Consider the following 15,583-nt stretch of genomic DNA (forward strand, 5'->3'; position numbering starts at 1 on the left):
CTACTTATGAAATACAGTGGTTTATATGTGTATTAGGACCTCACAAGCCCCTCTTTTGTTCCAGAAGCTGAGCTTGCTGCTTTCTCGGCACTCCAAACTTTCACTTACACCAGGATCAGCAGTCCTCTGGGTTGTCCTCCACATGAAAGTGTTGCATCACTTTAAACTAGGCTGTGGTTCAACATATCCATTTGCGGTGGTGAAACTAGTTCAAGAAGTTCCTGTCCCCACAGCACATGTTGGGGAGCCAGACACAGCATGCAATTCCCCAACCAGTTCTACTGGCACACCTGAAGAGGTGTTTTGTGGCAGTGCAGGGCTACTCATCAACTAGAATTTCTTCTCAGTTCACTGAAAACATGGCTCTGCTTCATGCTATTTGAACAGAAAAGTACAAATCCCTTTAAAGAAACATTTCACAATTTGAAAACCAAGGAGCATCCTTGGCCATGCTGGCAGATTTGCCTGCTGGCTTTCTTGCCCCAAAATGAATCCTTCTCTCATCCTGATGAATTACCAGGTCTAAACTCCTGAAATAAAATGCAATATCTTTATGTAGAAAAGAAGAAAACAACCCTTTATATGTGTTTTACTAAAGTAGCACAGTGCCTTTTGACACTTGGCATAGCTTGTTTTGATCATGTTTAGGGGCTCTTTGGAGATCTCTGTGGGGCAGTAGCTTTGCAGCTACTCCAAACACGGGCATCAGCGTGTGTGCAGTTGTGCCAGAGGAGCACAGTGCAGTCAGATGACTGCTCTGCTGGGATAGCCTGCAACAGCACTGCAAACAGGTCAGCAGTGAGAGTCCTGTCAGTAACTGGCAGGGGAATTCCAGCCCTGCCTTTTTATCTGCAGTGACTCCCTTGCTGCTGGCAACAGCTGCAGCTCTGGATGTGAACAGAATCAGCTTTGCAGGATTAAATTTCGACAGCTCTGAGTGCAGTGTCATTGGCTTCAGCACGTGGCTGTGCTTACAGGTCAGGCATTTCCTTGTGCAAGGTAAAACAGCAGTGCTTGAATGTCACACACAATTGCATGATATCAAGAAGCAATTTGGGTATTTTGGGGGGTATTTTCTCCACTGCTGAAAGTGGAGACAACAGAATTTGGTTAGGAATAGCAGTTATGTTAGAGACATTAAAAAAACAATGGTAAATATGAACACATTAAAAAAAAAATGATACAGCTGATTCTCCAATTTCAGTTGTAAGAAGTTGATATTCTGAAAGGAAACTGGGGAAAAGTGATACAAGTGGGATACTTGTCAGAGGCCAAAGGTCTGTGCAGGAAAGGATAACAGTTCTGTAGAGGAATAGAGTAGGGTGGGAGAAGCAGAACTGTCAGAAAAAAATCTGGACGTTTTGAGAAGCACAAAGTCACAGGTTGTTTGTTTGTAAGGAAGGGGTTCAATGGGTGAAAGAAGGAAGCTTCAGAAAAATGGAGGAAATAAGTAAGAGTTCACGTAAGTCTCTTGCAGTGTTGGGAGTGGGGGGTGTGAGCTCCTTGCAAGAAGAATGGTGTGAGTTGTTTCAGAACTGTCCTGCTACAGTAAATGGAACAAAAGGACATGTGGTGGGAAATCACCAGAACTAATACAAAAATGACAGAAAAACAGTTACACTGAGATTAGCAAAAGGGCTGGGCAGACAGACAGCAGGCAGGAAACAAAGGATTGCCAGAGAGGGGATGAGTACAGCAACAGTGAGCTGGGAGGGGACCTGAGAGGTTGCCTTGCTTCAAAGCACCCCAGCACCTTCCTGTAGATAACACACTGGAAGGTGACACTTCATGCAAAGACTATGCTTAACCAGTCCCAGGACAACGGAATGGCCAGGGACAAGCAACTGGAATGGGAGCACACAAATGCCAGGAGCCTGGGCAAGACAACACAGGAACCTGACCAACTGGTGCATGTTGTCAGACCAGATGCTGCAAGCACGCAAGAAAGAGGGTGGAATGGGAACTGCGAGTGGAAAACAGGTGTTTTAAGGAATGTATTAGCCAAGAAAGAGAAAAATAAAAAGGTAATGACTGTACAGTAGCAATTAGTGACAAACAGCTTCATAAACAAATAAATAAATAAAACAACGGTTAGCCAGTAACCCAAAATACATAATGGGAATTAAAAATACTTTTAGGATACCTTTGAAAGGGGTTACCATACATAATGTAGCCTGCTGTAGCAATAATTTGGGGAGTCTCATGCTCCTAGATGGACAGAGACATAGGATGAGACAATAAGGCAGAAGAGATAGAAAAGAAAAAGTGCATAAGCCAGAACACAGCAAGTCACAAGCAAAGGAACAGGTGCCCATCCAAAAATCATTCTCACAAAGACAAGGGCTGCATCTCAAAAGCCAAGCTGGCACTGAGAAAGAAACTGCCTAGGACAGATGATTAAGTTTCACTGAAAGACAAGCAGCCAGCCAAGCCAAAACTCTCTGTCTGGCATGCTCCACTGTGAAGTAATTTCAGAAACATTCTGGATTTTTGTACTAAAGTATAAATGTTTTTCTAAGAAGTTGTAGTTCCTGAAAGGGACCTGCACAGAGAAATCCTATGTCGTTGAATCTTTCTGCTTCAGGCTAAGCAGGGGTCACAAAGCAAACTCCCTGTGTGAGGACCAACCTCACTTGTCAGATGCTGAGTACAGATCACCTGCAGCCACTACTAAGGACAAACACCCCAGACCTCCACAAATGTTTTACTCAATGCATCAAAAGTCAGAAGACAAGTGCACAAAGAAAACCAGGTGCTCTAAACCTCCAACAAATAGGGCACAATTATCTTAGTTGTCTCGTGATATCAGATTCACCTGGCAAATTTCAGCTACTGCTTTTAAAAACTGGAGGGATTAATTTGACATTTTTACCCCTTAAATTGCAGTCTCTGCTAACAGTGAATATCAATTTTGAAATTTGGACCAGAGAGTGAAAATTACTTCAGCCATCACATGTCATGCTGGAGTTTGGTGGCAGTCACCACAAGGCTGCACCAAACCACAGTAGGGCAGGAAGAGGATGCCAGGCACTATGGGGAAAAGTCAGTGGCTGACAGGAACCCCAGCAGTGGTGAAGCACATCTGCTCACTTCCTGCCAAACAGATGTGTATGTGTTAATAAAAAGTGGTGCAAGCTGTGAACCTGCATCAGAATAAGGAATGGTGATAAAGAAACACACAAGGCACACCTTCATTGAAATGTCCAGCACACAGCTGAACAACCAAGTGACATGATGGGTGAGCAGCTGGCTCACAGGTCAGGTGCAAAGAGTTGTAGTGAATGGGCTGTCACTAGTGATGTTCCACAAGACTCCATCCTTGGGCCAGTTCTTTTCAATGTCTTCATTAAAGACTTAGACATAGACCTCAGACATACTAAGCAAATTTGCTGACAACACCAAATTGGGAGGAGCTGTCAATTCCTTTGAGGGCAAAGAGGCCCTGCAAAGGGATGTTGACAAATTAAGAGAGATGGGCAATCACCAACTGTATGAATTTTAGCAAAGGTAAATGCTGGATTCTGCACCTGGGATGGGGCAACCCTGGATATACAGACAGCCTGGGGAATGAGAATCTGGAGAGCAGCACCACAGAAAGGGACCTGGGGGTCCTGATCAGTGGAAAGCTGAATGTGAATCAGCAGCCAGAAGGGGCAGCCCTGTCCTGGGGGGGCATCAGGCACAGCATGGCCAGCTGGGCAAGGGAGGGGATTGCCCAGCTCTGCCCTGCACTTGGGCAGCCTCACCTCAAGTATTGTATGACATTTTGGTCACTTCTATAGACGAAAGATATAAACCTCTTAGAGAATGTCCAAAGGAGGGTCATGAGAATGGGGAAAGGCCTTGAGGGGAACCTTTATTAGGAGCAGTTGAGAGGAAAGGAGGAGACTGAGGCAAGACCTCATGACTGTCCTCAGCATCCTCACAAGGAGCAAGTACAGATCTCTTTATTCTTCTGACCAGTGACAGAACTTGAGGAAATGACATGAAGCTGAGTCAGGAGAGGTTTATGTTAGATATCAAGAAAAGGTTTTTCACCCAAAGGGTTGCTAGAACAGGCTCCCCAGAGAAGTGATCACAGCACCAAGCCTTCATTAGTTCAAGAAGGATTTCAACAATGCTCTCAGGCACATGGTGTGATTCTTGGGGTGTCCTGCACAAGGCCAGGAGTTGTACCCAATGATCCTGATGGATCCCCTTGTTGCCTTTTTCCCAAGCTGGAAATGAAACTCGAGATCATTTTAGTAAGGAGGTAATATGAAAGAGGATTTTTTGTGAAGCCTGCAGGGATAGTTAGGGAAAGATGTCTGCAAAACCCCACCCCCTCCAGGGGTGAGTACATTTTTATAGGTTTTAGGAAATTAGCATAATTGATAAAAAGCACTAATTAGGAGGACAAGTGGTGATGCAATTCCTCCCCAGGTCAAGCCCCTTCTCTGGAGCCGTCCTTTCAGCACTAGTTGTACTTTGCCCATGAGAATGTATCTTGAAGAATTGTCCCAGGAAGAACCAAGAACCAGAACCTCTGGTGCCTTACACCCCCCCGGGCTTGGAGATCTGCAATTTGTTTTGTCTTTCTGCTTAGGGAAAGGCCATGGAAAAGTAGTGGCACAAGTAGCTACTACTACAATAGGTGACAGAGTTACAAATATATGTGTGAAGACTACAGAGAACATAGGAAAAAATGTCAAAACCCAAACAGCATCAGTATATTCCATTACTCTGTGATCTCAGTAAAAATTTCAAGAAGCAGCACCTCAATGAAGGTGGAAATGAACAGTTGAGGTCTTAAAAGAATCAAGTGTACTACAAGATTTCCCTGCAAAAAGTGTTTACCCTGTGTTCTGTGATTTGTTATGAAAAAAAATTACGTTGGAGAATTATGCATTTAAAACAGAGATTTTAAAATAGAGATTTCACTGTGAAACAAGAGGGATTGTCAAAAGGACCAGAATCACCAGCTCACCGAGGGAAGGCTGCGACAGCCAAGCCAAGCCAGCTGTTAACACACGACTTGACCTGCCGTGCCAGAACCGTACAGAAGCTGCGTTGCCGCTGCCTTGAGGACGACAGAGGAAAAGGCTTCACCGCCCTGAGCCCTTGGTCTCCCTCGGCAGCAGCTGCGCCGGGGGTCAGCCAGCCCGCACACCGCCACAGCGCTCCCTGGCACACACCCGACCGGAGCGGGGGACCCGCCGGGGCGGTTCCGAGCGGCGGGACCATCTCCCCTGCCCGTCCGTCCGGGTCCGGGGCTGCCCGGAGCAGGGCAGGGCTGCCCGGTGCGACTTGTCCCGGCAGGACCGGCCGATCCCGCCCCGTTGCTGAGTTGCACCATCCCGCTGCAGCGCACCTCCCCGGCGGATGGCGCAGCCCGGCTGGGTCCGGGCCGTCGTCGGGGCACGCTGAGGCTCTTCGGGGGCCCGGGAATGCTCCTCCGCCGCCTTGCCCCCGCAATCCCAGCCCCGCAATCCCAGCCCCGCAATCCCGCTGCCGCCCCCGCCGCGCTGCCACGTCCCCGCCCGGCGGGGCCAATGGGCGGCGGCGCCAGGTGTGTGTTACCTGCACCACGTGGGCCGGGGGTGGGCAGGTGCTGCCGCGGCCCCGCGCAGAAAAGCTCGCAGCCATTGCGCCTTTCCCAGGGGTGCAGTTGGTGTGGGAGCGGCTACCACCCACTTCGGGGAAAAGGGGGTGGGAAAGGGGGGGAGCCGTGCGCCTCCCCCGTGCCAGGTCCCTGGGGAGTGAGGCTGCAGCTGGGGGTTCTGCCGCTTGGGTCTCGCTTGGAAGCGCCTGGGGCAAGGAAAGTTTCTGGCTTCTCTTTTTTTCCCCCCTTCTTCCTTTCCTCCCTTTTATCCTCTCTGCTGGCCCGGTGGCACCATGACGGCGTCTCCCGACTACCTGGTGATTCTCTTCGTGACCACGGCTGGCACCAACGGGGCAAGGTTGGGCTCAGACGAGCGAGAGCTGCTCCAGCTCCTGTGGAAAGTGGTCGACCTGAGGAGTAAGGAGGTATTTTCACCCGACGGGGGAGCACCCCGACCCGCTGCTCCCCTTGGCGCCTGCCATGCTGGGTGCGGGCAGGGCGGTCTCGGCGCTGGGCTGGTAATGGGTGTCCCAGGCTAGTGCAAGCTCTGGTGGAGGGTAGGGGCTGGTGCTGCTGGTGGGGACCTCCGGCCCGGAGAGCTGACTCACCCCCTCCTCTGCTTTCTCTGGAGCTGGGGCACCTGCATGACGTGCTGGTCCGGCCTGACCACACAGAACTGACGGCTGAGTGCCAGGAGATCACCCAAGTGGATGTGGAGAGCCTGGCACTGGCTCCACCGCTGGAGCAGGCATTGAGACAGGTGACACCGCATAACTGGCTGCTGTGTGCTGGTCTCCTTTGGGAGCTCCCCCGTGGGGTAGAGGCAGTATCATCATCTGCTTATTCCTGCCATCAGAACAGTACGGGAGCGCCACAGATGTGTGTGCCAGGAAGCCTATGTGTGTAGGGCTTTGTGGGCTTTTCTCCTTTTTCTTTATTTGCCTTGGGAGGAGCTGAACTCCAAGAGAGGAAAGTTAGTTTCAGCTATTTCCCACCCTGCTCTCCTGCTATGCTGGACCCTGAGTGAGTCTCAGCTGAGGGTGAGCCCTAATCAGTGTTGGAAGAAGCCAGCTTTAGGTGTCCCCTGTTAAGGCTTGTGCTCGTCAGTCCTGGGAAGGTGATAGTACTGAAGCCTCTAGATCAATGAGGAAGTGTGTGTGATTGCCCTTGAAGGTAGGGCTGAAAGCCTGTCTTATTTCTGATATGTGGGATTGCCCTGTCTGAAAAGCTCTCCTGCCCCAGTACTGCCTCATCTCTCTGCAATCAGCTTTGTCTCATTGCAATGCTCTTGGAAATCTTGAAAAGGATTTTCTTCTGTGATGTAGCCATATCTCATTAGAAGGGGGGAAAAGGATGGTTTCCTTGTGAAGAGATTTATTATGGAAGTTAGCATGTGCTTAGCTAGTAAGAAACAAATCTACACAAGTGAACAAGTAGGCTTATATGAGAAGAAGTTCTAGCTCCGTGTTCCTGCTGCCCAGGAATAACATGTTACCAAGTGATGACACTGCCTAGTGGAGCCACTCTGATCTCTGTAACATGTATGTCTTTTCTTGTTCCTGCCAACAGTTTAATCAGTCCGTGAGCAATGAGCTGAACATTGGTGTAGGTACTTCTTTCTGTTTCTGTACTGACGGACAATTGCACATTAGGCAGGTTCTGCACCCTGAAGCTTCCAAAAAGGTATGTAGCTGTAGCTTAAGTTTGACTCTTAATGTGCTTTTTATGATTTCTTGCTAAACAAATCAACTTCTCTCCAATATGAGGGTACCTCCACACAACCATAGCATGAACATTGCTCCTATGTAATGTGCTCACCAGGCTAAACAGCCTGTCTGTGTGGAAAGCATATACAGTGCCCTGTTCTTATGTGGTCTCGAGATGCCTTTTTAAGTTAAATCAGAAGGAAGGTACTTTTAAATGTTTGAGAAAGGAGCAACATATTGACAGTACTTGTAGCCTCTGCAGGGTTAACAGGTGGGATTTGGGATTGTTGCTAAATAATTAACTATCTTAACCATAAACTGTTTTGTGCCATTTTACATTCATACCTAGTTATAGCAACTTTCAGTCTTTGGGTATTCAGTTGGCACTCCAAGGGCAGTGTTCCTCTTTGTAAAGACCTGAGCAGTAGTTTGAAGCAGGCTATGAGTGATGATTAGTCCTGTAGTCTGGAGTTTTCCATAACTTCAGAGTTGCCCAATCGCTAGCAGTGTGATGAAGTCCTGCCTGCTTTTTGTTAGTGATAGGGTTGCAGCAATATGTGAGTCTCTCTGGTTCTGAAATAACTGCCTCAATATTAATAACACCTCATTTTGTGGTTTGGTATGAACATGCATTGCTCTGTAACTGAGCTGTTCTGCTCCTCTTGTTGTACCTGACTTCTGTTTCCCCTCAATTTGCTGCCCCATCTTTGAAGGGACACTGCTGCAAGTTTGTGCTATTACAAAAGTGATACTGAATGAGCTGTAATACTTGTTTGTGCTTTAAATATTGATAGCTTTGAAGACTTAGAAGAGAATCAGTGAACATTATTCACAGTGTAGGGACAGTTTTTATATATGTAGTTTGTCTTCTATGATGCATAACACGAGAAAATGTGGAAACAGGTTTTTAAAATACTTTCTTCTTGGTTTATAAAGCAAAGCTTCTCATCCATTTAAATTATGTGGAGAAAAAAGGGGCACATCCTACAATTATTCAAGTTGGTTTGATGTCAGGACTTCTTTTTCTGTATCATCACAGGATTACACACAGGAATCAAATCTTCATCAAAATCTTCTGTTGCTGTTCTGTTAAGAATTGTTCATTTGAAATTTGCTCTGTGCTGCCTGTAGATTAAGTAAACCAGATGCTTATGAGACTTGTAATAATTATTTGATGAATATCCTAATGCAGGGACTGGAGTGTGGGGTCACTAAAATCTAGATAGGCAGAAATCTCTAGGGTCTTGAGAAGATATTTATTTCTACAATATCTATTCTGAAGCCATCTAGCAACTCCTGGTATTCAGAGAATGAATTGGCATCAGCCATACCAAAAGTACATAAATGAAGTGCAGAACTTAATTTCACATCAAGGAAGAAAATCATGCTAAAACTAGAGCAGGAACTGTTGGCAAGCCCATCTACATTTTCATAAGTCTTTAAAGAGTATAGTTTGCCTAATACACCTGTCCATATGCTAAGATAAGCTCTAATGTTCTCAAAGCAGAATTTGTTTTAGAGCCTTAACTGCTTTCTTGGGCTCCCTAAATGTGCTTTCACATGGGCTGCTATCTATTATAATGCCAACATGCTAACTAGTTGTTAAATCCCAGAAAGCCTTTATGTGTAGTCCAGAAAGGCCTTGCAGGCAACAAACAGCCAAAAGGAATATGTAGTATTCTGTCTGGAGTGAAGAGCTAACTGAAGGAATAAGGGTTTGTGTTGGTTTCAACAGGTGCCCCCAAGACTTCTCCATGTCTTCTTTTCCATTCCCCAAAAAATTAAAAGTATGTGGTAGATGTAGTGGTAGGGCAAGAAAGGTTTCATTGACTTCTAGAGGGCTACATTATTTGCTTCTGGCTTTTTCTGCTCCAGTTAAAGCAGTTATTGTGCATGGGCTGGCAACCTCTGCACCATGTCAAACCTTCTTCTGTGCAGTCAGCTTTTTTTTTTATTTGTTGGAAATAAGTATTTCAAGTGTGACTATTCTCTGAAAACAGCCTTTTCTATAAACTAAAATACCTGCTAGTCCTGCAAAACTTGCTTAATTCTACAAACTGAACTGACTACCCTCTAGTTTTATACAGTTAAAATAGCAATCAAGAATTGATGATAAATGTTGCAATAGAATGCTTTTGCTCTGCTACATATCTATTGGATTTGAAGCTCTAGTAATAAAGGCAAATGTTTTTCTGGCAGTGCAAATGCACATTTCTCTTATTGAACAATATAAAGAGAAGGCTGTTTAAGTAAAAAAAGTTCACTAATGTACTTACCTGGCTAAGAAGAGCTATGAGCGCTTTCTCTGTAGCCAGGACTGTTTGTATTTCCTATCTAATCTAAAGATATTGTTAGAAAGTTTGGCATCTAGACGCAAATCAGGTAAAACTCACCCCAACTGACAGTGGTTACTTTCTTCCTTTTACAGAATATTTTACTGCCTGAATGCTTCTACTCCTTTTTTGACTTGCGGAAAGAGTTCAAGAAGTGTTGCCCTGGCTCACCTGAAGTTAGCAAACTTGATGTTGCAGCCATGACAGAATGTATCCTTTTGACAGTGATGGTTTCTCTGCTGCTGCTACAGTCTTGGCTGAATTTTAGGACAGAGGTGCATGAGTAATGCTTGCAACACATATTTAGGAGTGGTATAACTTTAATGAGTGACTTGGAGCTGTACTGAGTTTTCTCACAAAGATAAAGATAAAAGCATGTGAGGATTAATGCTTCCATGGAGAAAATCCTGTATTTCTTCTTGACTTCTGTGTTCTTTGCCATCTTCATAGTTGTCTCTTTAAATTTCACAGTTTATTGTAACCAGCACATTTTTTTCAAATTGCTGTTGTGAATCCTAAAGTTTGGGGGGGTTGACTTTCATAGCATCAGTCGGGTTTTTATTTTATTTTAGGCAAGAGTAAATGGTGGGAGGCCACTTTAATTTTCATGAGCATAAATGGTTATTCTTGATGTGACCTTGTAGTGAATCTCTAACACAAGAAAGACCCTAAGGCAGAGATGCAGCTGTAACATGTGGTCTTTAATCTCCTAGAAGGTGCACATGCTACATCTCACAGGGTGAGGCTTGGTTGGTACTGAGATGCAGTCAGTAGTATGTTTCCATTTTTAGTGATAGTGATATCTAAAATTACTTTCTGCAAAGTCTGAAGTGGTCTGTAACCCCATCCTGTCTGGCTCTTTCCTAGACTGAGCTTGAAAGCTGAAGCTGTGACTTGTCTGTGCTTTCTTCCCTGGCAGTCTCCCTTCTTGCTGCAAGCTTCAGTCCTTATCCCAGAAATATTCTGGGACTAAGAGCTACTGAGCTATTGAAGTAGTGGTCACAAAAGTCAGGTATCAAGGAGGAATAAAGGAATTTGAGATGTTTGTCTATTATTGGTGGTTGATATTGCTGTTATTGTTTTTAATAACTTTTCCATGGAGTGGCTGTTATTAAGAGGTGCTGTCTATAGCTTCAGAGGTTTTTGGGCTTTCACTACAGGGCTAGTATTGCTTGGGCTTTGTACTTGTTGGAGGTATAAAATACACATATGGGGTGGATTTTTGTGTTTAACTATTCTGCTCTGCTTTGTTATCTACAAATTAAGATTAATCTCTGCTAGTGAAGGGGCAAAAATTATTTCTCCCCATATTCTGAAGAAAAGCAGTAGAGTAGGATTCCGAATCTTTATGTAGAAAAGTGAAATAAATGCTGTGGTGCATAGAAACTGGATGGTAGAGACTTCTTAAAGTTGTGGTTAAAAAAATTAATACATTGTGCTTAGGGAATGCTTTGATATGATCTGGAGGAATTCAAGACACTGAGCTACTTGAGCTGTTTCAAAGAGTTGGCCTAGGTTCCTTATGTGAATGTCTGGGGTATGCCTTTCCACTGTGGGAGGAGTTGTATGGCTGTAGCTGCCTGGAGTGTCACTGGTCAGCTAAGGCATGATGATGGACAGTGTATTCCCTCCCTGCTGGGAGAGGGGGTGAATCACCCTGTGTTACCTGGCTGTCAGGAAGTCCCTAAAGAGTCAGTGCTAGCTGAGAGTCATTTTGGCAGTTGCCAATAATATTTTTCTCCAGCTTCCTAGAAGCTTAGTCTGTCTATCTGAATCCACTCAGCTTGGATCTGAGTTCTGGATAAGATGTGCTTCTTAAGGTGTATAAATCTAACTTCATTCTGGTCTTACATTTATTTTTGTGGCTTATCTTGTTTTGTTACTACTGAGGCTCTTATTTGTAAACTTGCTATGTTTATGCAACATTGCTGAAATTGACTCTCTCTCCCCTGTTATTGTGTGGGAACAGAGGATGTGGAGACCAAAAAGGGTAAAATAATTTTTGTTTTCCTTTTATTGACGAATATGATAATTTTTTCTTCTCACCTTGCTGAAATGTATCAACTTAATCTTGTCAGTGTCAGAAGCTGTATAGGTTAATTGCACTTGTGAACCGTGGACATGTATGTGATGTTTAGGATAAAATGATTGTTTAAGCAGGTGCTGAGTCTAAAAACTAGTTCCATAGGTTGTGTGCAGAGTTGTTTACTTTTTCTTCCTTCTTGTGTGGGTATGCTGGGGTGTGGGACACAAAAACAAATCGGAAATAAGTGCAGTAGGTTGAAAAAGCTGCAAATTACTGCATAGAATTTGATCAAGCTCTTTTTATTCTTGTAGGAAGTTCAGCTTCTTGGCCTTACACCTGAAGAGGGTGTATGAATCTTCCATGACTTCTGTCCCAGAAACTATAGTGTGCCAGATATTAGCATTTGGTGAGAATAGGTTTTAGTATGGATCTAAGGTACTGACTAGATATTCAAGAGACCTGCATTTACAGACTGGTAGAAGCAGGAGTAGAATATTTTTGGGCACATCCCTTCATGTACTTACATTTCTGTTTATCTGTGTAGCCTGGTTGTGATCGGTAAGAGGCAACTTTTATGGTATGAGATAGTTAGTTAGGAGAAAGCTGAGTATTTATCTGCAGTCATTTAAGTTATTAAAGTATTCAGAAGCTTTTGTTTTGACGGGTCACTTTTGTTTAAATAACAAATTTCAGGCAAATGGGGAATGTGTACTACTATTCCCAGCTGTCAGGGGAGGGAACTTCCTACTGCAGTCAATTCCAGATACATATGTCAGTTCACAGCACGCTGGATTGTAGGTGCTTGGGTATGTATTTCTTGCAGACAAGGCAAGCACAATCTTGTAAAAGAGCATGGAGATAGAACAACCTAGCCAGTTATTCAGTCTACTTTCTTTAGAAAGTACTTTGTGGACTTACTTTCTCAGGAGGCTACTTGAAATTTGTGTACAGCAATGAAGCCATGCCAAATTCAAGAGCTCAGGTGAAAGCTTTACACATCTTTTCTCCCAACCTCTGTGACAAATTATACATTTCACAACAAGCAGCCACTCATTTATTTTAGATAAAGCAATTTTAAAATGCTATAAAATTCAAGGGACCAAGGCAGAGCTGAGACTAGTTGTAATTGGAGTGCTACTGCTGCCTAACTCATGGTGTCAAAACAGTTCTTGTGTATGAGACAGTTTTCTGGCAGACTTTGTCAGAATTATGTAAGTGTAATGACAGCAGGACAATTATGAGAAATTTTGAGTAACAAAACTTGAGAGAAGTGATCATGTTCCAGCAGAGAAAAAAACTTGAGTCTGTCGATGGTTTGTTGGTTTGGTTTTTTGTTTTTTTAATGTGTAAGCATACAAAAGGAGCAGGGCTGTTCTTGCACCCTCTGTACCTCCCATACTTGCTACACTTCTTGATTTGCAAAGCTTGCTAAGCCAGTTTTCACCCTGTGAGTGCCTTCAGGGTGGAGTGAATAAAGCTTGCATGACTATTCCTATTAGGTTTGCAGAAGACTCATCTTTGCCTCGAGATTGGGTGTGCAGAAGCCATTAAATGGCAAATAGCTCTTGCTTCCTCTAGTACTTGGTTTGCTGCACTCACTTCTGAACTGGATGTGTAAGAATAACTACTTACTAAGAGTGTCTGCCAGTGTTGTCAGTAGAAACTCAGGGGCACTCCAGAACAGCTTGTTTAATGTGCTGGGTATTGTAGTACTGAAACTAGGTTTGTTGGGGTTTTATAGTTTGGTTTGTTTTTGTGTTTTTAGCTGGGTGGCTTGCAAACAATGATGTGGAGCACAGTTATAACTAGTAGTGCTGAACTCTGGCAATAAAAAGCCTGTAATTGGGTATTAGCTAAGAAACTTGGATATTGCTATTTGTATTTCCTGTGATAGCACTCAGGAGCTTTATGCAAAGCATTATGTAGAAAGATGTAATCTTCTGTCTAAAGGGACTTAAATAAAAAAGCAAAAGGGAAAGCACAATTGCAATGCTGTTTCATGTCATTTCAGGTTAAGTAAGTTGCTTAATGAGAGATGAGTTCAGAGACAGAAACATGGAAGAGACAGTGGGAAGGAATAAGTCTTGAAGGATACTGGAAGCTGTGGTGATGAATCTTAGGAAATGATTTAGAAGTTTCTTCCATGTTAGAGAGGCCACTGTAATATAGAATATGCCTTTCCTTCCTGCTCCCTTTAAACTGAGGGTTGCAGGAGGTGGTACCACAGCTGCACACTAAGATTTAGTTCCTTGTTTCCCATTCTGCCTTATTTGGGACTGTCTCTTGCTTGTTGCTTCATTAAGAATGTATATGTGGATGTTATTGCATATATTAGCTGTGGACAACCATGTCTAGTTTCTACCACTTCTTTAAATGTGAGCTTGGATTATCCTGTCTTTTTAAAAGATGCCTCTCCCAGGCAACTGGAAATATAAATGTACAGAGACATGTGTGGTCTCCTATCCCTTCACAGAACAACGGGTGAGATTTATAAACTATTTCATTTATATTTTTTTTCTAAGTACCATAATTTCTAGTGCCCCTGTCCATAGGTGTCTACCTCTGTAGTCAATCTTGTTCATTAGAATACAGATTTCTTACTTAGCATGCTCTTTAAACATGCAGAAAACTATCAATTTTCTTTTCTAATCTTACTTAAAAGCTGCTTCTAACTAATCAGAGGTGAAGGTGTGAGGTTATGCCTGCCTATGTTGATGATTTTCTTCCTCCCCTCAACTGGGTTAATATTTCTCTAGAGCTTGGCACAACTGACTCCCTGTGTGTCTCAACTGGCACCAGTTTCTGTGGGCACTAGAGCATTTTCAGGAACTGCTTCTCCCGTGGATCAGTGTCTTCAGAAAACAGTTTTACCAAAGAAAAAAAATGTTTTCCTTGTGTGATGGCCTCTCTTCAAATTCCTGTGCCTTTCACACTGCTGCATTCCCCTCTCCTGAGTGCTGATCACTTGTAGCAGTCTTTGCTTCAGCACCAAGGAAATACTGAAATGTCTTTTCAGTTCTGACATAAGTCTAACAGCCAAGCACGTGTGTATGCATGTCCCTTGCTGGAATAGTTATTGGAACTCCTGCCCAATTTCTCTTAACTTTTGACAGAGGAAACACATTTCCAAATTCTTTGTAAAACTTGGTCAGGCAAGACCAGGGTTCCAACATCTGCACCATCAGCAGTTTCTGGCTCCCTGTATAAACAGCTGAGACTCTGCACAAGCCCAGTGTGTAGCTGTTAGATGCTGTAGGGGGAACAGTGCCAGGAAATAGAGGAGAAGCACTAATCTGCTCTGATACATGAGATGCCCAGAAACAGCTGTGAGTTGCTGCTTAGGCACCTTTTCTGTCAGAGTCTGTGGGTTATTTTTCTTTCCAACCCCTCTTTCTGGGGACCAGAGGAAGAGATGAGCTTGAGTTTAAAGCTTAGAAAGAGAGATTGTGTTAGAAATTTTTTTGTTGTCATAAATAGTTGTAATCTCTTAAATACCTTGTACTTGCTCAGGATTTTTGACTTGTTTTTTTTAATGTTCACAGTACTTTACTCTCCTGCTCCTAGTACCTTCTTTGGGGTAAAGGCAATGGCTAGCAAACTATTTATAGTCAAGCATTTGGAGGGGAGGAGTCACTGGTCTAAGTATTCTAGTTTTTGAACTAAGATAATTCACTTAAGCTTCAAATATTCTTCTGAGATTAAGCATCATCCTCACATTCCGTACTCCAATGCACACTTAAAACCAACAAAGCTTCAAAATCAAATTGGCCTAAAGTGTATTTTGTTGGCATGGCAGCTTTCTCTTCTTTGCTGTAGAAGAGGAATGCATTGATTATTTTTCATCTTGCAACAAGACAACTGTTAAACAATTTTTTAAAAACCAGTTTTGTAGGACTGACTTGCCATCATCCTGTGAATAAAAGGGAAGACTTTGTCA

At 43.7% G+C, this 15,583-nt stretch overlaps 1 protein-coding gene across 2 annotated transcripts in view; it reads left to right on the forward strand.

Annotated features, from left to right (window-relative positions):
- The first annotated feature begins 5,637 nt into the window (after window positions 1-5,637).
- The window catches only part of ESRP1 (epithelial splicing regulatory protein 1), a 33,052-nt gene continuing 23,106 nt past the window's right edge, over window positions 5,638-15,583 (forward strand). For both annotated transcript variants that reach the window (XM_079302462.1, XM_079302463.1), the window contains exons 1-4: window positions 5,638-6,006; window positions 6,213-6,341; window positions 7,151-7,264; window positions 9,716-9,830. In XM_079302462.1, the coding sequence (XP_079158588.1) occupies window positions 5,875-6,006; window positions 6,213-6,341; window positions 7,151-7,264; window positions 9,716-9,830 (490 nt within the window). In that variant the 5' untranslated portion in view covers window positions 5,638-5,874. The remainder of the gene's footprint in view (window positions 6,007-6,212; window positions 6,342-7,150; window positions 7,265-9,715; window positions 9,831-15,583) is intronic.

This window comes from Erithacus rubecula, assembly GCF_903797595.1.
Source record: "Erithacus rubecula genome assembly, chromosome: 3".
Lineage (NCBI taxonomy): Eukaryota > Metazoa > Chordata > Aves > Passeriformes > Muscicapidae > Erithacus > Erithacus rubecula.